The following is a 24,681-nucleotide window of genomic DNA, read 5'->3' on the forward strand; positions in this document are numbered from 1 at the left end:
AGCGGCAGTGTGCATGTGTGTGTGTATGTCTGTAACCAGGGTTGAAGGTGTATCTGTGCCTGTGTGTGTACCTTTCATGTAGCCGTAGACCTTGCCATGTTGTTAAGGACTGTGCTGAGTACTCCAGCATCCACAGCTTGTAGAAGAGCATCATGTTGAGGAACACCAGCAGCACCAAGCTGAAGAAACACAGCAAACGAGTCAATCTCTTTGCATGGTGTTAAATCATAATGTCCTCAATTAGCTGGTATGTAAATGAGAAGTACATTTAAATTGTAATGGGAAAACTTTGTTAATATATGCATCTTGCTATGCCGGCTAATCAGATATTACATGTACCTTAAACAGATCCTATGGATGGCGATGAAAGGAGAGGAAAGAGAACAACAATGACGACTTTAATTTTCACTCTTCAATCAGACAACACAGAGTAGACTGGAACAATGGATGAAATCATGCAACAAGGGACTTCGAGAAATTTCAATGTGACACGAGCATGTCTGTATTCCCGTGTGTCATGTCAGCATGTGTATGCAGGCTTCTGTGTGTGTGTGTGTGTGTGTTTCTGGGACATACACAAAGCTGATGATGAGCAGCAGTTTGGAGACACTGTACAGCGCGAGGCCGGCGGGCAGGTGATGGTGCTCTGGACTCTGGTGTCTGGTCTGTGTGGATCCTGCCACTTGTTTGATCCTCTGGATCACTTCGTCGTCCGTCGGCGTGGTAACGGGGCTGAGTGCCTCGTCCAGGTGCTGGCTGCGCATGTGAGGTAGCTGCCTCTTCTTCCGCCTCACTGTGGAGTTCTTCACCACCTTAGCCTTCGGAGAGAGCTGGTGGGTCTCGGTGAGGATCTCCTCAAGCTTGGACAGTTCCAACTCTGAGAGGGAAGAACACAGTTGTTATTTTAAATGATCTTCATTCCCCCTCAGCTCCCTTTAATAGCAGCTATAAATACTGTTCTTCTCTGATCCAAATGTTTGATTTCTACAAAGTTCAGCGATACTGTTATTTTGTAAACCATCTCAAAAAGAACTCACTAATTGTGTCTTTATTATCTATTAAGCAGGCTTGGGACTGATACATCCCAACCCCTGTCATCGGCCCCTCTCATCAAAGCTACGGCCAAATGACAACCTGACAACTGCTAGAAGCCTTGACTTGCTCACTAACTTCTCGGTATCTTCTCTGCGGTCATGGGCAGTGTGAGCACTGGGAGGGTGTGCACAGGCCGACTGGTCTGTTGACAGACGGATACGCCAACTAATCATTTCATTCAGTCTGAATCAAATTTTCAGACAACTTCATGTATTTATGACTATCGGGACGTGAAGAGGGTTTCAACAAATGAAAGGAAAAGTGTTTCAGAAACCATTTACCAACCCTCCCTTTTATTAAATTACATTTAGGAATCAGAAAATGAGAAAAACTGTCAGAACAGAAAAACTAACAACAATTTACCAAGACGGCGGAAGTTTTCTTCAAGCCCACTCCAGAAGTTTTTCTCTATGAAGCCTTTGACCAACCCCCACGGCTGTTTTCTGTAGCGCAGCTCCGTTGATACCCTGAGAGAGAGACAACATTGCTATACTGGATATAGATACAGTCTTTCAGAATAAGATGTAAAAACAGGATTCAATTATTAGAAGATGACAAAAATTGTGAAAAAAACATGGATGTTTTGCTACATCTCATTTTCCATGCATGTGCTGTACATATCTGACCACGTCTCACTCACCGTAACCGACACTTATTCTTGGCCACCCTGGTGAGCATGTAGCGGTTCAGAGTGTAGAAGTAATCATGGTAGGGTACGTCATGCGTGATGACCTCAGCATCGATGATGTAACACTCGCTCTCCTGACTGGCTTTGTACAGAGTCTGACAAATGACAGAGATTATGTTAAATCACATCAAACTTTTAAATATATAAACAATAATAATGACAGTTCTAATAGTAATTAACGTTTCTTAAAGCTGCTTTCAGACATGCACCGAAGTCTGGATATTTGACTGTATCTGGGAACACAAATGTCAGCTGCTCCGGATATTTTCTGTAACTTTTACTGCCAGCCCCCTAGTAAAATGTCCGGAAAATGTCACAGCGAGTCAATTTCTAGCAGGAACATTTTCAGAAAATTCACAGTGTGTGAGGGGCGTTGTGAGGACAGAGGTGAAATTGGAAGAATACAAATATCTAAAGAGAAAAAAGCTTGAGTTGCACTTATATGTTGCACTTTGTAGTTTGGCTTTTTTTTAAGCTAATGTACTAACATGATTCTTGCTGTTCTGGGTTTGTACCCTCATGGTTGAATGCACTTATTGGAAGTCGCTTTGGATAAAAGCGTCATCTAAATGATATGTTATGTAATATGTAATGAGGAGCCATACATGTACAAGACGCCAAAGAAGATGTCAACTTGGAAAGAGAACAAGATTCAAGTGTTTTGATAAGGGCCGATGCTGGTGTTGATGTGCTGTAAAGAAAATGTGTATACGTCATGTCCTGCCTCCTGCATGCTCTGCCTAGGCACCCCCCTTGCCTGAATGTTCTGTACATTTTCCTGGTGTGAACGTGTCTGACCCACATAATCTCCTGCTGCATTCAGGCAAACTTCACGTCTTCATTTCATGAGTCCATGTCTGAAAACGACTGAACAGTAGAGCTGACTGTACCTGTGTCTCAGTGACTGTGGCTGTTTTGGGGGCTAGGGGGTTGGACAGAGAGATGGTGTACATGATCTCTCTGGTCTGGTTTCCAGCATCCTCCTTCTTCCATGGGTGGTAGACCACATCTAAACGAGGAGATGGCGAGACAGGAACATGAATGATTTAATAACCACTGCAGTAGAGCCCATATTTATGCTTGTGCCATCTCCAGAGTGGACAGATATCAGAGGTCACCTGCAGAAGCATCACAAACACAAACCTGAAAATCGCCGCTGTTCCATGAAGTCACTCATGAACTGTGACTCGGTGAAGAGGATGTCATAGAGCTTGTCCACGCTGACCTTGTAGACCTCGTTGATGTGCTGCCTGCCATTCAGATCCTCATGGAATGCCTGGACCTCACCTACACGTCAGAGAGAGAGAGAGATGGCGGTGAAGTCAATAAAAAAAATCAGACTGCCTGCTGGATTAGAATGATACATTTTTACAAGCATTTTGAGCAGTTTACCCTCATCGTGTGTTTCCGAGGAGTCGCTGAGCTCGGTGGGGATGTCTTCGTTGTCGTTGAAGTCGAGTGAGGGCGAGGGCACAAGACCGCCAGGCCTGCTGGTATCGAAGTTCTTCTCTACCACCATCAGGGGCAAAGCCAGCAGTTCACCGTCTGGTAGGCAGTCTGCATATTCCTCTGCTGGGAGGTCGAACTGGGCAAAAGAGGGAAATGGACACTGATGACATTAAAAATGTTTCCATTATAAATGCTGTCAAGCAAAGTGCACCTGACCTCTGCAGTGTAAATGTGTGTGTGTAACTTACTGTGATGGGCGTGTCATGGTTGCCTGGGCTGGGGATGATGCTGTTAGGGATGACCTTCTTATGAATTGGGGGAGGGCTTCCGTCAGGTTTGGCCTCAGTGCTGCTCTTGGACAAGCTGTCATTGTTGATCTCATTCTCTTCATTGGGAATCTCTTCACTGAACCTGAAGGCACCAGAAAACAGCAACAGGCAAGAACTTTACTTGTCTACTTATTGCTCATCCTGGATAGGGCCCTTGCAAAACTTTGCTTAAGTACTGTTTAAAATATCTTTTATGGTATTATCTGACCTGTTTTATTATTAAAGGATCAGCTTAGTATATGTTATAAACATCAGACCAGCCATTTTCTATTTATCTGAGTGATGGTTGAAAAAGAAAAAAACTTTATTTAGCTTGGGTGCATCTGAATCTGTGTGCACATAATCTCTATAAACAGATTGTGCATGGGAATATGTAAAATCTGTTGACAAGGGCCAGGATTTTCGGGCCGGAAACCTTCTGGTTTGTTTCAAATTTGACCAATCACCTTTGGGCAGGCTTTGGTTGCCTGCAGGTTAACATGTGGAGAGCAAAAGAGCCGGAAAACATTGACCGAATTGCATCGACTATTGGCTTTTGTGTGAAGAAACGTTCGACTCGTGATAAAAGAAACTGTTCGAACTGTAAACAGATCACAGCCAACACAAGGCGGCGTCTTGGCCTGGATAAATGCTGCCAGCACCGGAAGCCCCTAAATATTGGTGGTTGCCCCCAGAGGCTGATTCGTCAGACGATAGCTGATGGGCTCTGAGATTGGTGCACACATGACAGCAGCACAAACTCATGGTAAAGTGAGCTGTTATAAGCTGATATGTGTCGGAAACAACAGAAAATGATTATAGCATCTTACTTTCCTACTATGTGTGTGTATACACTCTCATTAACAAAGCCACCGTGAGATTAAGGATAGTTTTGAAGTCTCTATATTGACCTCTGCTCAGTCTGTGAACAAAGTCTTCTTCTCAAACCTCAGCCAGAGAACTTCACAGATTGTTGGATAAAGGCCACAAATAACACTTTTAAAATATTCACATCACATCGCCCTCCTGACCTCATGCAGCAGTTAACAGAAAACCTCAGACGTTGAAAACCAATTCTGATCATGACTCTGTATTGATTTTAAATCGATATCCATTTTAAACATGAAGGGAATAAGTAAATGTAACCTTCAGTTACATGTTTTTCAGCCTGAGTTTTTACTTGTTGTATCCAAACAAGCTGGTAAACCAATGTGTTTGAAATAAATGTTTCATACTACAGTATAAATTAACAGAGTTGATAGGGCTTTTTCACGTGTGTAATTGTTTATATAAATAGATTATGTGTATGCTTGTATGAACCAAGCATGTGATTATGTTTGTTACAGGTCATTCCAGGCTCTCTAATTATTTTGTAATTTGGCTAATTAGGTAATTGGAAAATTGTTTAACGTGGTAGCCATGGTAACTAATGCTGCAGCATAACCAGACCCACCCCATGGTGTTGAAGTCGTCATCAGGGGGAACGTAGTCCTCATCATCACTGGTGAGGCCGAGCTCGTTGCCATAGCACTGATGTACAAAGTGCCAAAGTTCTTTGGGACACAGGGGCTGCAAGAGGCAGACGCCAATCAGACAATCAGACAATCAGACTGAGGGGACGGGAAAACACTGCAGTAAAGTAAGTCCCATCAACCTACTGTATAAGATGCAGATCAGACTTGCTTACCTTGTCAAGCAGTGCGTTCTGCCACAGTCTGAACATCATCATGTACGTCCTGTCTCTGGCTCCAAACGAGGTGAAAAAGTGCTGTGAAGAACGACAGGTCATGTCTAAATTAACTTCACCATAGAAGAAAAAAAAACAAATTCAATTAATTATTCCTGTTAGCAACTAGCCTTTGTACCTTTGTACCTTTGTACCTCAAGCCCTCCCCTGGAGTGTCATTAATCTTAGTCACAGTCACTCGTGCGCATATGTTTCAGAGGAGAACCTTTAACTCCCATTCACTTCCAATCTGAGAGAGCGAGAAGGCAAATAAGACATTTGCTTCCTTGGGCGAGGAAATTCGCAGCGCAACTTTTCCTGCCAGTCCCCTAGTAAAATGTCCTGAAAATATCTGAGTGAGCCCATGTAAAAACACAGCAGAAAAATGTCGGCGAGTGAGTAGGTGTGTTGATGACGTTTTTAACAGGCGACAGACTGGAATAATCCAAATATCTCATGATTATAAAAGAGGCTGATACATTTGGTGATACGGGCCGATGCCAGTGTTGATGTACTGTGAAGAAAAATATGTGATTTCCGTGGAATTTATAAGTCATGTCCTGCCCCCTACATGCACTTCTCAGGCACCACCCCTCGCCTGCATGTTCTAGAAATGTTCCTGTTGAGAAAGCGTCGGACCTGACACAGTCTCCTGCTACGTTCTTCATATGTGAAAGGGTAACTCTGGAAAATGTCAGGACCTAATTTTCGGGACATTTCATGACTGAAAACAAGATTCTGTGTCTTTTACCTTCTCAGTGTCTGTGCAGACCTGGATGGCGTTGGGAATTAGGCGGGCAGTCTTCTCTTTAGTCATTGAGCAGATGTCCTTTAACCGCACTGTCAGCTACATGCAAACACAAAGCACATGCATATAATTGTATAATCACACACAAATAATAGTTCAGAACGCGACCCAGTGCTGCCAAAATGAAAACAAAGGAATGCAGAGCGTTTGCGAACATACCAGTGTTTCCCAGCGGAAGATGTTGCTATAGAAACAAATCCAGTTCTCAGAGAGGTAGAGTCGTCCCTGCAGGAGGATGTCCCGTTGAAGAGCACAGGAGTAGTCTGAGACACGAAGAATATGCAAATGTTCAAATTACATCACTGAGAAAAAACATCATTAACACACACAAGTTATTCATTAGTGGCATATTCACCAATACACCAGACATAACAGACTGCTAATATTCAATCAAACGTTCTCTCTGACATGTACATAAACAATTCAGCTGGTGGCGCTCGCCTCACTGTCGCACACAAACCTCACTGCAGTGCATTCCCACTCTCATGTGTATAGGTTGTTGATAGGCTGTGAGTTCTCCATTACCAAGTCATACTAAGGTTAGAGTGTTGATGACAGAGAGCAGCTGAGGCTGCGTTAACAGTTGATCATCAAAGGAGCATGTCTGCAAACTGAGGTATTGTTACCTCCGCCAAGCAAGTTATGTATTTGTCTGTGTTTATTTGTTTGTTAACAGGATTATGCAAAAACTACTCAACCGATTTCCATTAAAATTTAGAGTTAACAGATGTGTCTGATGACAATGTTTGCATGTTTATGTCTGTGTGTCGTACAAGTGAGAGAGAGGGGAGTCAATAAGGGTGAATGAATGAATTGCAGATCTACTTTGAAAAAAGACTTGAATAGAAATCATTATGTGGTGGTCAGTGTTGATATTGTTGCCACAGACAAATCAACGTATGGATACTGAGAAGAGTAAAAATACATTTGATTCAATGTGAAAGTGTAGCGGGTCAGAGAATGTCAGCTGAGTAGTTGGTCCTTCACATGCGGCGCAGGATACATTTATGAGAGAATGTGACCACATGCGTTTTGGGTTTGTTCAGACGTGTACTAGCTGACTACTTGTGGTCAGATCACTCAGGATGGATGTTAATAACAGGTCTGAACAGCGTTTTAGAAACATCAGTCATTGTCTGTTTATCTGAGTTATGAGTGAAAAGATAAATGATGAAAATCAGGCATGACAGCAGGGGACTGATATGTATGAGTGTGTGCAATGTGGTGCAGATCAAAATAATCAAAATAAGTATTCCGGATGTAGTGAATTTAAAAGTGGTTTCATTAGGGGACTGTTGGGCCTTATCTGAGGTGTGGTTCTAGTTTTTACACTGTAAATGAACTAATCTAGACACATTTACAATCATGTCACTACTCCAGGAATGTCAAGTATCTGTGTATCTCTGTTGAGGAAGGGTGAATCATTTTCAAATGATTAACGAGTGTGTCCACTCACCCACAATGAGCCTCTCTGTGTCGGGGAGCTGCTTGAAGAGTTTCCTAAAGTCCTCATTGCGCTGCTTGTATGTCGGGCTCAGCACCTGCAGGGAGTGGCAGAGTCAGAAACATCCCCACACACACAGACACACACAGACAAACACACGCTTCATGCTCTCTCTCGCTCGCTTACAAGTGTTGTCTCCGTCACACAGCCCAGGTTATTTGTTTTCGTGGGATAATCTTGTAAAAACCAACCACAGGTTTGATGCATTTCAATGTGTGAGAAGTTTTGACAAGCGCTGGCAATGGACGTATGGTGATTTATGTCAAGCAGAGGCATGTGAACCGACTTATGTGAAGTCATTGATGATTTGAAGCGCAATTCCAAACGTCAGCCCGCTGCAGATCATTCAAAAAGCATGCTGTGGAGCATTTACAGTGGAATGAGTCACATTCTCTGATTTGCATCACACACCAGCATGTTTCGGACAATGAGGCTTCTGTTCAGTGACCAGGGGAAGAACAACTGATGAAATCTCAAGAGTAAACAAGACCCTACACAGTGGTTTGAATAACATTCTCTTTCCAGGAATTCAATATGATCACATTTTCTCTTTAGCTTAGCTCTTTCTGCAGGCTTGATTATCTGCAGAGCAATGTGTAAAATCTCTTAATGTGCGGCCAGGTGAGGGCTCTCACTGACTGTGCCAGATGCTTTCCTTCCACAGGAAAGCCACAGGAAACAATAACTGCCAATAGAGTAACACGATGTATAACTGAGACAAATGAGAGAAACATTTCTTTGGATCAGGGCTGGTGGAAAAAAACAACACTTTAAAATAAGAGTTTCCTCTGTAAAACAAGGAGTTGAAATAGTGAAATAATGTTTAGTAGAATGTGTTGCTGCTTCTACTCGTCTTTGAGGAGAGTGCGGAGCTAAAGACTCACATGATTGACGATTCTGAGAGCTTTTACTATTTTCCAGGAATTGATATTACTGCTAAAATCCAGAAACAACCAAAACACACCTAATGCTGTTTACACACCTAGTCACTCACACAGTATCCTGATGATCACTCCAAACAACAGGCATCTGCACGAGCTCTGGGAGCTTTCAAATAACTATGACTCATAACCAAACCAGTTGCTTTTTTTAGTGGTGGAGAATTTCCACAGAACTATACTTACAGCAGCGTACAGTAAAGACAAAGCCTGTTCGCTGTCCCAAACCACAACATTTCCTAACTTCCCCACATTGTTTTGTCCGTTCCCCTCCTCACAACTTACAGCAGGGACATCCTCCGTGTCCCACTCCGGGTCCTGAAGGTCTGAGGTTGCCCAGCCCAACTCACAACCCCACTCCCCTCTAGCCGGACCCTGCAGAAGCCACCCTGCCAACGCCTCATCCAGCTCCAACACGGCCTCCCAGTCCGACATTGTGCAGTCCTCATCCAGCTCCACATTCATTGAGCCAGATCCCTTTTTTTTGGCGCCCGGGTGAAAGCAAGTATTCCAAACTGGGGCCCCAGTGGATTCCCTCTCGAGTTGGTGGACTTGTCAGTTACAGCAGATTTGGAAAATAAGAGCTGTTGAGTACAGCGGTTTGGTTTGGACACTGCAGAATCCACCCCCCTGTTCTGGGTGCTGCTCCCCACCAGTGTCAGAGCCGTGGACTCGGCATACTCTAGCCACATGATCCTTGTCTCGCTCTGTCGTACTCTGGCTCTCTCTCGCTTCCTTTCACACACACAGGGAGAGGAGTTACGGCCGTTGCCCTCTAGTAACCCCGGCCAACAAGTCCTTTATTATCATGCCAGTAGCTCTTTCCTTTTTTTTCACCAGCATACTCCTCCTAGTAAGTGTGTGAGCTCTGTGTGTGTGTGTGTGCTGTCCAGGTCTGAATGCCTTGTAATTACCCTGTTTATGACCAGCAAAGAATGAGGCGAGTTGACTCTGCAGAGAAAATGACTAATACAAACAAAGATGGAGTGAAAAAAAGGAAATAAACAGGGTGGACTAAAAGAGAGGAGTGAATGTTTTGAGTTGAAGTATGCGTCAAGTCCGTCTTGCTCTCCTCTGCCTTAGTGATCGAGTTACAGAGAACAGATGTGAGCATAACCTCCAGTTACCTTCGACTGCAAAACAACACCATCAATCTTGACAGGGTCTTCGCTGTTTTTGCCTACCACTGCTCGGGTTGAAGTGGCAGCACACACACTGTAATTATTTATCTACTTGACTTTTATTTTAGGTGTAAAAAGATTCCTGGGTCTAACTAAGGTTCCAAAAGTGCTGATCCCTGAATATTTTAAGGTATGAAGGCAAGCAGAGAGATGCAGAGATTGCAGCTTCTATTTTAGCAGCGCTTAGCAAACAATTGGTGTTTGGTCCTCCCACTATTCTTAACTCGAAGTATTTGAAGAGTCAAGAAGGTGGGCATAGTGATGGAGGAGCCAGCTGCGATACAAAAACAAAACACCAGTGTTACTACAGCTCGTGTTTCATTGACTCCTGCTGGATGAAACAAATGTGCAGCCCACATATGCACACTCACTCCAAATCCATCTTTCCTCTGGACTGTCTCCCAACCCTCACTGTAAACCAGACACTGAAAGCTGAAAAAAATATCGATGAGTCTTGGAAATACTCTTCGTCTTCTGTCCTCTTTGAAAAGGACAAGGCTCTCACACACACTGGGGACTCCCTTACATCATGTGGATGAAATTCCAGCAGAATGAGGTTGTATCTGCTAAGAAGTGACACCAGAACAAATCGTTCCTCAAAATTACATGTGGCATCTTATGTTCAACAGTAATTGTTTAATCCCTGCTGATTTCTTTCATTTTGCACTTATGAATGTAGCAAAGAAGGAGGCCATTGGGACGGATGGGGCGCCCAGCGTTCAGGTGACAGTAGGAGACTTGTGATTAGGTGGATACACAGACTTTATGGATCTGGTTAACTATTAACTTGCTGGACAAACATCAGGGGATGGAAGAGACTGGTACTGTAAACCAGGACGGTATTTTAGTGTGTTAAAGGAGGTGAGGGCTGGAGGTGTTTCCATCCAGTTAACAGCAATCTCAGACTGTCTTAATTTGATAAAAAGTCGATCTGAGTGAATGGCGCCCCGTACACTCTCTGCTGCATGTACATCGAAACAAATGCAATTCATTTGCTGTGTTAAAGCAACACATTTGCTGTGTTAAAGCTTCAAAATGTGTTTGATGGTTCACTGACATGAAATAAGGAGGATGGAGCCTCTTTCATTCCCACTCTTCACCAAGATCGTCTGTTCTTGCTCTATGTAACTTTGGTGAGCGGATACATCTCCTGTGAGAAGTGTGCAGGTTAAATTGCCAGAATCAGGCTTCAGCAAATTCAAGGGTAGTGCTGAACTGTAGATCAGTTAAGAAGACTTAGAAGTCTTAAAAAACAGGGTTTATCTTCAATATTTAGTGAGGAAACCTTTAAAATATGAAGAATTCTAAACAGAGTTTGGTGTATTTGTTACAGCAGTAGCTCTGTTGGTTCAGGAAGCCGGGGATCATGAGGACTATCCATTGTTGTTTCAGTTCAGTGAAGCTGAGGGGCTGTGTGTGAGAATGTAAATGGTCGAGTCAGTTGCAGTGGACTTTCTCATCGATGTGCAATAATCAAAAACACATGATCTCCGCAGCAGAATTGATTACTGATGTCCTGCCTCCTGCATGCTGTGCCACCCTTCGCCTGAACGCAGGTTTCTGTGTTGATGTGAACACGTCTGACTGGAGAATCTCCTGCTGCATTCTTCATGTGTGAAAGGTAAAACTACGGACAAATCCGGACCCCATTGTGTGGACATTTTCCAGAGTTCATGTCTGAAGACAGCTCGAGTGAGACTACGCAGTCAGAGCTCCAGTCAGCACGCGATAGACCACGTTATCGTTCAGAAACAGTGCCCAACAGAATCAATCATCACGTGTGTCTGCACAGGGCGCTGCTGCTCAGTAAAAGTCACATAGTGCTGCTTTAAGTCCTGACCTCACTTATCCAAGCATTTGTTAGGGTTTTCCTCCAGTGTTCACATCACAGAGCCTGTGGGTCAGTCGCCATGGAAACAACACAACATACATTTCTAGATGCAAAGTGAACAAACGGGCCAGGATGCAAATATCGAACAGGCTCAGAACTCACATTAGGACAGATAGAGCTTTAATCAGTGTGGTTTCAGCTCCATGGGAGGTCATCATAGAGTTGCACTTACAGACGAACCACACATTTAATCTCAAGTGCTTCATAGGTGTGAACTATATGTGAATTCAGAGCCAACTTAAGTCAAAGAATCAGCCGAAACTATTGCACTTATTGATTGTATGAGTAAGGATGAGTGTACAAGATATCAGAACCATTGTATGAACAACACACGTTTTAAAACTTCAAAATGTCCTCCTCCTTTTTAGTTTCCCTGTAAGACTGAAGGTACATTCACCGTTGTAAATCTACTGTGATGAATGGTGAAGTCATATTCAAAGTGCAAACTCCACACAGTAAACAAGCCAAGTATTTTCAACAGTATGTCCTGTAGGCCAGAAATAAAACCAGTCAGTGTGGTTTGATAACTGCACTTGTTGCACAAATGCAGTTCACAACACAACACGTGTATATGTATTACTACTCTATTTAAAAGAGCTGCAGTGGAGGCAGGTGTGATACCTTAAACCAGTTGGAAGATTTTTCTTCATTTTTTTAATGGATGAAGCTGATGGTAATCTATACTAAATCTATACAGTAGTGTTGCCCTGAGAGTTTGTAAATACAATGTGTGGGTAAAAGCTGAATTCACAAGCAACACACTTGTTTCGTTCATAGATTCAGAGGTTTTGCTGCTACGGCCTAAATTGGTCTTGTTCAAAATGTCACTTAAGTTGGATCATGCTTAATAACAATATATTTATGTGTTATAATTTTAGACCTAGAATAATGTACTGATATTACAGTCAGTTTACTATGTCAGTTTGCCACACAATGTTTAAAGTCCCCCTCTGGGAAAATATTTAAACCTGCTAATTTGCCTCCCTTGTGCCTTTTATATGATAAAAAACATATTTTGATCAAAATAAGCAGTCAAAGCCATGGCTGACTGCAGTTAACAAATGCGAGTCTGAGAAAAACAGATTCAGACAGCCAGAGTTTGTGATGTCACAAAACAAATAAACCAATCCTACTCGTGGGTGGAACTCAGTAGCTGGAAAAGGCTCCTCAGCTGCAGGTGAGCTGTGAGGGTGGGGAGACGGGGAGCAGGGCGTGGCCATGTTAGCATATACATAATTCCCAGTCATCAAATTAGGAAGGAAGGTGTAAGTTAGTTACACGTAAGACATTTTAGGACCATGAGTTTTTTTTTTTATGACAAACCTTTTGAATATGTCATTCTGAGGAACATAGAAGAGTTCCTCAGGGCTGTAATATGAGTGGGAAATCAAGTTATATTTTAGCAAATGTGACTTAAACTGTGGTAAATGGGGACTATTTTCAGCTGTGGATTAATACAATTGCTACGCGACAGTGGTGATTTCAAGTAGCAGGATGTTACATTTGGGATCGAGTCAAAATAAATGACAATGTGTGTGTGTGTGTGTTGATGGAAATGGCTCTGTGGCACAGAGCAATAAAATACATGTGGAAACAGAGACAGTATTTATAACCAGGAATAATTCATGTTTTTTTCATGAGAATTATTGATGATAGAAACATTTATAATCAACAGCTTCATCCTTTAAAAAAGTACAATTTTGGGACTCTGGAGTTGGCCCCATAAGTCTGCAGTGTAATTATTGACAAGCTGGATGATGCTGATTTCTTGTACACTTAGGTTTGTTATATGTAAACATGACATTTACATCTGTTAGACATAAACAGAGCCAGTGTGTTACGCATGATGCTCCTGTTTAAACAGGAGAAAATGTGAGTTTGTTATATCTGAGTTAGAGACATTAAGAAACTGTCTGGACTTATTAGACCAAGCCTCTTTTCAACTCAACAGCTTTTCTTCATTTTCATTTTCTGCACAGACGTCCCTGTATTTTCTTTTTTTAAATCTCCAACCCAAACCCTAAAAACCCTGAAGTGTCCCAGTGTCCATGTTTGTTGGGACATGTGAAGCAGAGCTGGACAGGAGGGAGGCATGCTGAGACCTAAAGCACCATGCTCCATTCCCCTGCTGCTCAAAAGCCATTCAAGGCTATTCCAGAGGCCCCTGTGATGGTTTGTTGATTTGTTTAGTACAAGTAAGAAACTCAGCGCGCTTGTTACCACCTGTTGCGAGCCAGATTTAGATGTTTGGTTGCAGCGTCGAGCAGTCAACACATCTGAGGGACTCATGAAAATACAGTCTCTCCTTTAACACAAGTTCTGATGCAGCAAATGAGAGCATTAGCATCAGGAATTATCTGATGACCATTCCATGATTGGAAGTATAGGGCTTTATGGAGACAAAAATCGAACATATGTCACCTACATAAGTGTGGCTTCGCTATCTGGTGGTAACAGCGCTGAGTGAAGTCAATGGAATGAGTAACAGGCAGGAGGGATATCATCATCCCACCACTCTGAGAACCAAGACACAGAGAGATACTCTAGGTTGCACAATAATACAAGTCATGCTTACTCTCAGGATGTGTTGTCTTTCATGCTGGGGAGAAAAGGGAAGAGTGTACACACAGGGAATAAAAAAAAGAAAGAAATAAAACAACATAAAATAGGGAAAAAAGTCTGATAAAGACACTTCATTTAAAGAAAAAACTGGGGTTGGTGTTAAATTCAATCCTTTCAACTCTGGGTTTAGTTACCACAATGTGTATCAATTCAGTGTAAATCATATTTGAATATACATTTTAAACAGTAAATTATTGTGTGGTAAGAAAGAGTGTTAGCACTCCATCTTGTGGTAAAATATAGAACTGCATCACCCTGGGGCTTCTGGGTCTGCATCTCTGTATTGTGTTTACGTTTATAAAGAATTAAATTTGGTTCATGCTCTAATCTTCACTTCTTAAATCCTACTGTTGTATTTCCATTCTGCATGAGAAAGTCCACCTGTCGCTCTTTTAAATCCGTGCTAATCCACGCCTGTAGGACTACTAACCCACACTAGCGATCATGTGCTCCAGTAAACAGGGTCAAGGACAATGACCTTTCATCCCGAGAGAAGCACTCGTCACTTAAACAACTCCAGGACACTCGCCGGAGTCACCCACACAACGTGAACATACACAAACACACATTTAAACTCTACGTACCAAATCACATAGAAATAAAAACAAAGTAGGACTTACATTGTACCAGCTTTGGCTCTTCTGTGGAGAGAGAGACAGAGACAGAGAGGATATGAAGACAGTAAATACTGTAGAATGCTTGTGGGCTCAGACAGACACACTGAGGGTGTGAAACACTCGATTATAACAAGTACCAGCAGGCGTGAAGGTTGAGCTGGACCTCACATTCCTTCCTGCCAGAAATCACAGCAAGTTATCCACACTGTTTAAATAGCAGAGACGCGTGTCTGAGGTCGACGCAGGGTGAAATTATCTTTCAGTTCACTCACTTTTACATATTAATTATTCAATTATAGGAAACTTTCAAAATAAAAGGATTTCAGAGGAAAATCTGTTTCCTGTCGTGGAGAAAACTGAAAGCAATTTCACTCCAAATGTACCATACCCTGCATTAGCATATTAGATAAACTGTAGAGTCATATGAAGGCTATTATTTAACATACATTTACTACAATATGTCCACCATTTTACATGAAAGTTGGTCCATCCAACATGTGCTGTGAAATTATTCTAAGAATTTTGTAAAAATTAGTTTTCAATAATGAAACAATTCAAATTAATAACAAGTGAAATGATTTCAACTTCTTAGCAGTTGTGTGAGAGAAGATAATATTCAATGCACTACACCACATTAAATTAATGATAATGGCTGTTGATATTCATGAAATATTTCCGAGGTGATTTCCTTCGTTACTCATTTCTGTTGCAGTTACAATCATTTCTGTTGCACTTCTATAACAGCAGGGGGCAGCAGAGATGTATCTTAGTCATGACTATGACATTACAACATTTTCCAGCCACATGAACACACTTTCCGCTCCAACAGTCTGAGAGTAAAGGTTCCAGAGGGGAAACATGCAGGTGATCATTCAGAGGGTGACAGAGGGAGGAAGGTGTTCAGTGGGAGAAGAGGGGGATAAAAAGTGATATCCAGTGTCTGATTACAGCACTACATTAAATTAAAGCACAACATTTAAACCTAAAGTAAAAAATAATAAAACTGTTTAAACTTTCGTTTTAAACTTTTATGACGTGTAATATTTGGACTTTTCTGAGCTAGACTTAAACAAGTTTGAATAACTTTCTTGTTTTGACCTGTTGGAAAGTCAGCCTCAAATTGTCATCCTAGTTTTCATTTGGGTGAATGTCTCCTTTCAAAACCCTGATATCATTTATCTATGCCTGTGCCCTGGGGTCGTGTTGGTTTCCTGTTCCTCTGACAGGGTTTGGTTACGCAGAATGTGCCATGTTAGCGAGCAGCCAGCTGCAGTGGCAGGACCCGAGGCCCGGTTGTGACGATAGCCTTGCTAATGTGGGCTAATCTGATTTGAAGGTGACAGAGACACGAGAGAGGAATTACTTTGAGGCCAGTGTCTGCCAGTGTCTTGCATGCAGTCAAGCACAGTGACACACGTACACCTTGTACGTGTGTCACTGTGCTTGACTGCATGCAAGTTTGTGAGCTTTATGACGGCATTGTTTACATGAAGGGAGAGAGAGGGAGTGAGAGAGAGAGAGAGATATTTTTCATTGTGATTAGAGATCAAAGAGAGGGAGGGAGAGATAGAAGTAGAGAGAGACCTTCACGCAAAAGCTGAGCAGAGTTTTGCCTGAGTGATTGTACGACTCTAAACTGAATAATTCAGGTCACCACATATGTGTGAATTACAAAGATCTCATAATGGCATAAAGAGCCTGTAAAATATTTGTGTGAAACATAACCTCCTATTCAGCAACATTATGCAAAAACTACCGGACCGATTCCAACGAAACCTGGTGGGGGGATGTGGTATGGGTCAGGGTAGAATCCAGTACATTTTGGTGCGGAACTGAATCAGAGGGAGGAATTGTTTCCGTCTTTTTCTATTTTCTTCAACATTGTGAGATAGCGGCGTTCACATTTTTTTAATTTCTCAAAAACATCTTTATGAAAAAAATCTTAAGTAGAGTGCTAATATTCATGAACACGTGGGATTTTGCATGGATCTGGACGATGATCTGGATTGTGTGAATCAAAATGAGTATTTTTAGGAGGTTGATATTTATTCAGTTACTCTACTGTCACAACATATTCTGTTCAACTCTATCAGATAATGGATATATTGCCTGGGTTTAATGTTAACAGTTTGCAACATTTCTGTGTACATGGTATACAATATGTGTTTGATGCAATACAAGTATATACAATATGGTGACAAAGTGGGCAACCAGCATTGGTAGAGGTATATGCTTTCCAAGTGCCCTTCTAGTTGACAAATGTACTAGCAGAAGATAAAGCCTCATACAGAAAATAAAAGTGCAAGTGATGGTTTTAAATCCTGTCCTGTCATTGCAGACAAATACTAGGGTGACGTCTGTTTTCATGTCAAGCTGTCATTTCATGCTGTGAATGTCAGATTACAAGACATTTCAAAATAAACAGTTTTACACTGTTCACAAATCACCGTCCGATCAGATTAGCTCGGGGGATGGGAGGCACTGGAAAGGACACGATGGACTGGAACTATCAGAGGGAGATCCTACTGTCGCATAGCCACAGAGGAAGTGGAGGGCCGGGGCCAGGGTGGGTAGGTGGTGGTTTCATGGGGGCCAGCGAGGGATTGTGAATGGGTCAAATGAAAACAAGAAGAAATGCTTACTTTAATCAGGTTTAGTCTGTCATACTGAAAAGAAAATTAAAGAGAAAGCAAAACGTTAACCAAAGCAGTGAGCAACACGGACATGAAGAAGTAGAAAATGTTAACTGCTCTACTGAAGCTGAGTCTAGCTTGTGTGTGTGTTACACATGAATCCTGACTTGATATTGTGTTATCATCATATGGGCCCTTTCTGCACAGGAGGGGCGGCACCCCTGTTTTTTCGCTGAATGCACTCTATTATTTGGATTGTATTAGGGCTAGGGTGATCAAGCTCACGTTGCTTGGACGACCTCACGCCATCTGGGGTCACGTGACTGCTGCTGACCACAGAGGCTCACCAGGGGGGGAGGGAGGGAGAGTTTGGTGGGGGTGCAGAGGCACAGAAACGAGGAGTGATGTAATCAATTGGGATATGGGTCCCTGTGTGCATGAAAGCAGCTTGTGGAACTTTGCAACGGAGCATCATGAGTCTGCTAATCACGCCAAACTCACATTTACTGTCTCCATGTGTTTCACTGTCTGTCCTATGTCTCTATATAAGTGAGACTATATATGGACTCCCTATATGCTCAGCAATAAATTTACCGTGTGACAAAAAAACTAAAAAGAACGCAAGATGAAGTCTGACGAGTAGAAAATTAGACGGATGAAGCAACAGTGAGGGCGATGAACTAAAACGTGACACCAATCGCACATTTACAGGACGGGGAGGGGAGGGTGGAGGGGCTTGGGAGGGATTTTGGACCTGTGGTGCACCGGTGGTGGTGTAAAGAGCGGGACAGCACTCTCTCATGTGGCAACAGAGAGGCAGCTCAAATAATGATGTCGCCCTGCAGCTTTGGAATGGGACCCTGGCAACTATTTTTTTTAAGAGTTTATCCCTCTGCGGCCGGGCATGTCACACAGCATGAAGGACATAAAGCTCTCACTGCCAAAATGTAACACCTGGATAAGTTTGTGAAAGAAAGGGATGGGACAGGGGCCAGAAAGAAGCAGAAGAATGAAAAGAAATGGGACAATTATTTGTGCTATTAGTTAACATTTTTTTCTTCCAATTTTGAGACCCTTCTCCACTGGTCAAAAAAAACACTAATACCCGCTAACACCTGGCTTTTGTCTGCAATGGGAATGGACACAATTGGCATTCACTCCCGGGTCAAATGACTCTGGAATAGACTTAGGTTTTTATCAGCTCCAGCTCCGATCAGTTGTGATGGAAACATGACATCTGGGTGAACGTGCTAATTTGGCAAGACAGAGATGTGAGAGAGCCCCTCAGTGCGTCGAGCGTGACACACCGGGGAAAAAAAACAGAGAGGCAAATGGGAAAGGAGTAAATCGCCTTTTTTTTGCGGGTTTATGCTAAATTATACTTTATTATATCTGTGTTTGTGTGCTTTTTATTCAGTTTATTATATTTCTTTACATTTGAACAACATAAAACAGTATATCCTGACATGAAATTGTGTCTATGCTAATGTTAATTGAGATATTTTAAAAAGTAATCAGGAGTTGCTACATTGCATATCACCAGAAAGGAAAAGACAGGAGAGGAAAAAGGAAAGGAAGTGAGTGAGGTTCGGTGTCAGTCTCAAGGAATGTCCATCTGCTATGATTGTGGGTGCAGATGGGGGCTCGTAACAGTTGCAATGTGCCAAGGAACAAGCTGGGTTCAGAGGGGTGAAGCATTGCAAACAAGGTTTGGACATTTCCACAGAGCAGCTCACAAGACAAGAAGTGGGGCATCGGGGTGGGGTAGAAAAAGCTGGGCACAGAAATATTCGAAAGAACAGAAAAAAGAGTAATGCTTACTTTGGAAAGTCGCTTGTGAGACTAGCATGCAGTCAGGAGAAGAACAAAGAAAAAATCAGATAGAAAAAAAATGAAACTGAAAAGAAAAAACAAACTGCAAGAAGAAACAGCTGAAAGAACCAACAGAGGAACTGAACAGTCATTATCAGATGGCACACGTTATCACATGGCATGTAGCATCAGCAGCAGAGAGAGAAGACGTGCACACTGTGGTGTGGACACAAAAAAATCAAAGAGCCAAAAAAACAAACAAAAACAAACAAACAAGTGATTTAAAACAGCAGAGACAGATGAAGACAGAGGTCAAAGATGGAGGGAGAGTCATGGATCATTTCTAACACTTAATGAATGCTGAGCATATAAAAGAGCCATATGCTCCTTCTGAGAAATATCCTGAATGTGTGAGAGATTCAACTTCAGCTGAGAAGGAAGACGATGCAGATCAATTCACCTAAACACCAAAAACATCAGTTTTTAATCAATACGCCTCTGAAATGACCACAGATGCAATTGGCTGCTCTTTCTGTTGTTGTCCTTTATACTTATTTATGAAGAGTTAAGACCCAGGAGCTTTATGTGCCATCTTTACACTTTCATAATATACACAGCACATAACAACAAGCAACAGAAAACAGCCAGTAAACCTCTGCCAGTGACAAAAAGATCTCCAATTCGCTGTTCAAGGTCTAGTTCACATTTTTTCAAGTCTGTCTTAAAACATTGAGAGTTTTTGCTTGATACTTAAATAGATCCCTTCTAATGCACTGCCAATGTGTAATATGGGGCCAAATCTACATTCTGTGCAAATTCTGACATTTAACTGAAGTTAATATTAGGATTGCGAGTGAGAAATCATCTTCCAAATCTTTTTATCATTTCTTTCCTCGCTAGGCTGTGAAAAACGCAGAGTGAAACAAAGAATGTTTGTTGTGAAGTTAAATGGGAACCATGTTAAGAAGGGATGTATTGATAGCCAGTTGTAACAAGAGTAACAACAAGGGTGCTTGGAGAGAACATACCTCCACCAACGCCCTATCTCACCTTGTTAAAGCAGGTGAAAAAACGCCAATGAATTAAACTACCAACTGTAAAATATAAACCCTCTCTCAAGTTGTTTGCTTTGTTTTGATGCTATGTTATTATATATTTGCATAAAAGCAATAAAGACTAAAGGAAAAAAGGGGGGGGGGGGATCCTGCAGCCGTCTGTTTACTGGTAAATCTAATGATCCTCCACAAAATGATATGCAAATAGGTTCCGTAGTTAGGTAAAGGTAAACATTTTAGCAACAAGAACCTTCTTCATTATTCATATAAGCTACTGCTTTAAGACAGACTTAAAATACATGAACTTATCCCATAAACCTAAACTCCCACACCATAATCAATACATTTTTAGGCTGGAATAATTTCTTGAATGTCCAAAATGTTATCTTAGAATCAGAAGAAAAAACATATATATGTAAATATGTGATGTGACCTGTCGATGCATCTTGTGAAAATCCATCTAAACAATTGAACCATACTAATATTGAAACAAACTAAAAGAGTCTAAAACAACATTATATCCACTGAGGTAACGAGTATCACTAGATAAGAAGGGATGTGGTGTTTCTTTTAATAAGGTGTAGAATCTAACTCTTTGACAATAAGCCTGTCTTCATTGTTACAGTACTTTGGAGAGGGTTTACTGCTGCTGACAGCGGCTGCACCTTATTTAAAGTGTGAATAAGTGAGTGAATAAGTACCCAAGATTTGTCAACACGACTCATTGTGTGGGATAACTCAAACTCTGCTGTGTGATGGGGTGAAACTGGCTTTTACTACTTCATCTCAGGTCTGGAGACCGGACCGCACAACAGCATTTCAATGCTCAACTGTCCCGTTTATCATTCACCTGTTGTTCTTAGCAGGACGAATAAAGAGTTCAGAGAATGGGGGGGAGAACTTGAGATGTGAAAAATGAAAGGCTGGAATGGAGGAGGAGAAGGGTGAAATCTCTCCTGAGGGGGGAGACTGATAGCTACACTCGTTACATGTCAGTATGTACAAATCAATAACCAATCACAACACATACGTCACTGCACAACTCTAACGTATTTGTGCAGTCACAGTTAATGGATGGCTGCACGCAAGAGCTTACACATCATCTCGTGCAGGAGGACAGATAGATATGTTATCTAACGCAGTACGCCAGGCCAACAGTATGACGAAAGCAGCCGCCAAACTTATTTTACCGTTGTCTTATGTACTCGTTTTCTACTTTAAAAAGAAAACATGACATATTCTGACTTAAAATCAACATTTATGTTAATGTACAACCCTCATTTTGATGTGGTCTTGCAGTATTTGCATCTAAATGCATGTAACAAGTCTAATCACATGTCATGTCCGCTGTTATGTCTATGGTGAGATATTACTCATAGTTTCGAAGACGGCCTCTCACAACATTCATTGTCTGAAGCACCTCTGTGCACCACAGAGTGCCTCATGGTTTTTCTGTCCCAGGAAACTCTCCTCATAAAAGCCGACTCTTTTCAGCCGAAAGAAAATTCCATTGAACGTTCTTGACCCAACTGAGAATGTAATGTGCTTTTTAACTACATCCATACGACCACGTTTTCAACTAAAAACACTAAAACGGAGAAGTTTGGAAATGATGACACAGACACTAACAACCGCTTGCTCGTTGGATCTTTTCAGTCACGACATAGCCTGATTCGTCAGGCTCCTATCACATGACCCCCTTCCAGAAGAAAGCGACCAGGCATTAGCCTCGGCCACCAGTGTAGAACACAACATGGATAATCAATTAAAAGTGTTGTTGACCCTGTTGTTTTTGCTAACAGCTGTTGTGCATTTACATTCTACATTTTACTATTCACAATTGCTGCTTCTCATTTGTAGCCTAGCTCTCTGCAACCAACAACAAAATGCTTCCTGTTTACACCAGCATGTGGATGCTCAGTGTACGCGAATGGTTTTGTGATAAGCGTTTCCAGGCGTGTTCTTATGGACGGAGTATTAAACTCATACAGAGCCCAAATGCTTGTGTGGCCAGAGATGGTTTTAGTACGAGTACGAAAGCGAATCAGTACGGATGCAGCTTTAGAGTTCAAAAATACAGAGAGCAAGACACAAAATATGTTTTAACCTCTAATAAAACAACATCACATTTTAAACTGTGAGGCTAACCTCTATGTCTACATGTCCTCACAGGTCCTCAATCAAGTGCGAAGGAACATCTCCTGGTCACTCACCTTCGAGTTCTTTCCCCCGCTTCGCGCTGACTGCAGGGAGTACGTTCTCTGGACGACCTGCTCGGGCGTGGAGGGGGACTTGTCAGAGGAGTGGTCCGAACCCTTCTCCACCATGTTCTCACCCTCCTGGGGCTGTGGCGTGGGAGAGCGTGAGCGTTTGCGTAGGACTGGTGAGCAGGCAGGTGTGCTCTTGTTTGAGTTACTGGCAGTGCTATAAGAAAAAGAGAGAGAAAAAACATGTACTTATTCATTTTAATGTTACTTCACCTTAAATCAAACATTAAGGACAACATACATCATGGAAATCATACAATCACTCCTTGGATATATTGATGCAGGCAACATGCAATGTAATGTCGTTTACAGATCAGTCTTCAAAGCAGCACAACACGCACGCACGCACGCACGCACACACACACACACAGAGTGTCCTTACAGTTACATCACTTGAAGCTTAACAGGCTTGAAGCACCATGTGCTAACTTGGCTAATAACAGCTAAGCTAATGCAGTAAACAACAACAACAACAGCAGCAACACCAGCAGCAGCAGCAGCAGCAGCAGCGAGGGAAACACATTTACACGCATTACGGAAAAGTCTTTCTCACTAATGCCGCACTTACAAAAGAACAGGGACATCAATATGTTTGTTTTGTAAGCCTACGGTCAATTTAATTAAGAAATGTACCAAGCCTGGAAAAAAACAACCAACTCAGGTTGTCTCGACCCTGACATTTATAGAGGTGTGTCGTTCAGATCCCATAAAAAATCCGGCCTTGCGACGATGAAAGATCTCTTTCCCCGAAATACTTAAACTGTTTCCATGCCTGCAGCAAAGCCAATGAGCCAGAGTGGAAGACATAACAAGGATTAAATGATCAGAGACACAGTGCCAGGTGGAAGGCATAACTCCAACTATCCAAGTAGGCCCATAGCATGTGATTCTGTTATATCAAATTAAGGTAACGTGTTGACTTTTACATGGGGATTTGCTTTAATACCTCCACTGACAGCTCTCTAACCCAGTCATTCCCAAAGTGTGGGCCGTGGCCCCCTCGTGGGCCGTGAAGCCACTGCAGGTGGGCCGTGAGAGGTCATCAGAAAATAAATAGATAAAAAAGTTATTATTACCACAAAACATTTATGATTGATTTAAAAAAAAGTTATCATCACAGGTAATGAAACAAAGACATGAGATTTAAATTCCACGTTGTTCTTATTTTATCTGACCTATATAGCAGGTGTCGTTGTATTTGCTGACTGTCACATTAACACTTGAACGCATCCTTAGCGGGGGAATCATAGGTGAGGGAGAACTTTGTTGTCTGCTGGGTCGAGCAAGATGGAGCAGAGGAAAGCTGCTAATGACGAAGGGGAATCAGAAAGTCAAACTGAATCATTCAAAACTAAAAAGAGGACTCGCAGAAAGGACTCAAGTGAGTACCTTGAGTCCCAGCCTGTGTGTATGCTGTGCGCTGAGATGCAAGCTAACGAGATCCTGGGACCATGTAAAGTGTGCTGCCATTTAGAAACTAAACATGGACAATATTTATCCAAGAGAGAGCATCGGAGCCAGCTACGCGGCTACATCACCTCTCTCATTGGGTGAGTTACAGGTGACACAATGTCACTTTACACGATATGTGATTCAATATCAAGTATATCGAGATAAACTGCTTGAGGTGTCTTACTAGAGGAATTCCAGTGTTAATGTCAGTTTATGGACATGTGATAGTGAGCGTTTTTTTCGGGAGGGGGGGGGGGCCTTAAACGCCTTAAGTATATTTGGTTACGCCTCAAATGTGTTTTTCTTCTCCCGGATATTCTTGTTGTGCTCTGCTATACAAACAGTAAGAATATATTTTTAACAATACCCTATTTGCACTTCATGTTTTTTTACATTGGTTGCTTTGGAAATTGTTACGCTTAAATGTGGATGTTATTGGATTTGCACTGCATATGCCTGCGTTCATATACAATTATTTTTGCTATAAAATTTATAATATGTATGATTCTGGTCCTGTGTGTGGATCATATAGTTGTGATTAAAGGTGTGGGTGGGCCGCACAAATTTTTCAGTTTTCAAATTGGGCCGCGGCATTCTTAAGTTTGGGAATGGCTGCTCTAACCGGTTGTCTTAAG

The 24,681-nt window shown here is 42.0% G+C and overlaps 1 protein-coding gene and 1 long non-coding RNA gene across 18 annotated transcripts in view; one reads left to right on the forward strand and one right to left on the reverse strand.

The window, feature by feature from the left end:
- Positions 1–24,681, reverse strand: part of gramd1bb (GRAM domain containing 1Bb) — a 119,725-nt gene that overhangs the window by 3,819 nt on the left and 91,225 nt on the right. For 11 of the 17 annotated variants that reach the window (XM_034605465.1, XM_034605467.1, XM_034605464.1 and 8 more), the window contains 18 exons: positions 22,541–22,751; positions 19,282–19,302; positions 14,831–14,851; positions 14,164–14,187; positions 7,531–7,615; positions 6,234–6,337; positions 6,018–6,113; positions 5,228–5,308; positions 4,994–5,109; positions 3,481–3,643; positions 3,176–3,368; positions 2,927–3,070; positions 2,674–2,792; positions 1,736–1,878; positions 1,459–1,562; positions 577–877; positions 340–351; positions 72–179 (listed from right to left, as the gene is read on the reverse strand). In XM_034605465.1, coding sequence (XP_034461356.1) covers positions 72–179; positions 340–351; positions 577–877; positions 1,459–1,562; positions 1,736–1,878; positions 2,674–2,792; positions 2,927–3,070; positions 3,176–3,368; positions 3,481–3,643; positions 4,994–5,109; positions 5,228–5,308; positions 6,018–6,113; positions 6,234–6,337; positions 7,531–7,615; positions 14,164–14,187; positions 14,831–14,851; positions 19,282–19,302; positions 22,541–22,751 — 2,046 coding nt within the window. The remainder of the gene's footprint in view (positions 1–71; positions 180–339; positions 352–576; positions 878–1,458; positions 1,563–1,735; positions 1,879–2,673; positions 2,793–2,926; positions 3,071–3,175; positions 3,369–3,480; positions 3,644–4,993; positions 5,110–5,227; positions 5,309–6,017; positions 6,114–6,233; positions 6,338–7,530; positions 7,616–14,163; positions 14,188–14,830; positions 14,852–19,281; positions 19,303–22,540; positions 22,752–24,681) is intronic. The other 6 variants (XM_034605468.1, XM_034605470.1, XM_034605466.1 and 3 more) reach the window with 6 other exon arrangements.
- On the forward strand, positions 2,216–13,866 carry LOC117773496. The gene is made up of 3 exons (XR_004615926.1): positions 2,216–2,564; positions 7,047–7,052; positions 13,856–13,866. It is a non-coding gene; the product is annotated as an uncharacterized LOC117773496 (long non-coding RNA).

This window comes from Hippoglossus hippoglossus, chromosome 13, assembly GCF_009819705.1.
Source record: "Hippoglossus hippoglossus isolate fHipHip1 chromosome 13, fHipHip1.pri, whole genome shotgun sequence".
In the NCBI taxonomy this organism is placed as follows: domain Eukaryota; kingdom Metazoa; phylum Chordata; class Actinopteri; order Pleuronectiformes; family Pleuronectidae; genus Hippoglossus; species Hippoglossus hippoglossus.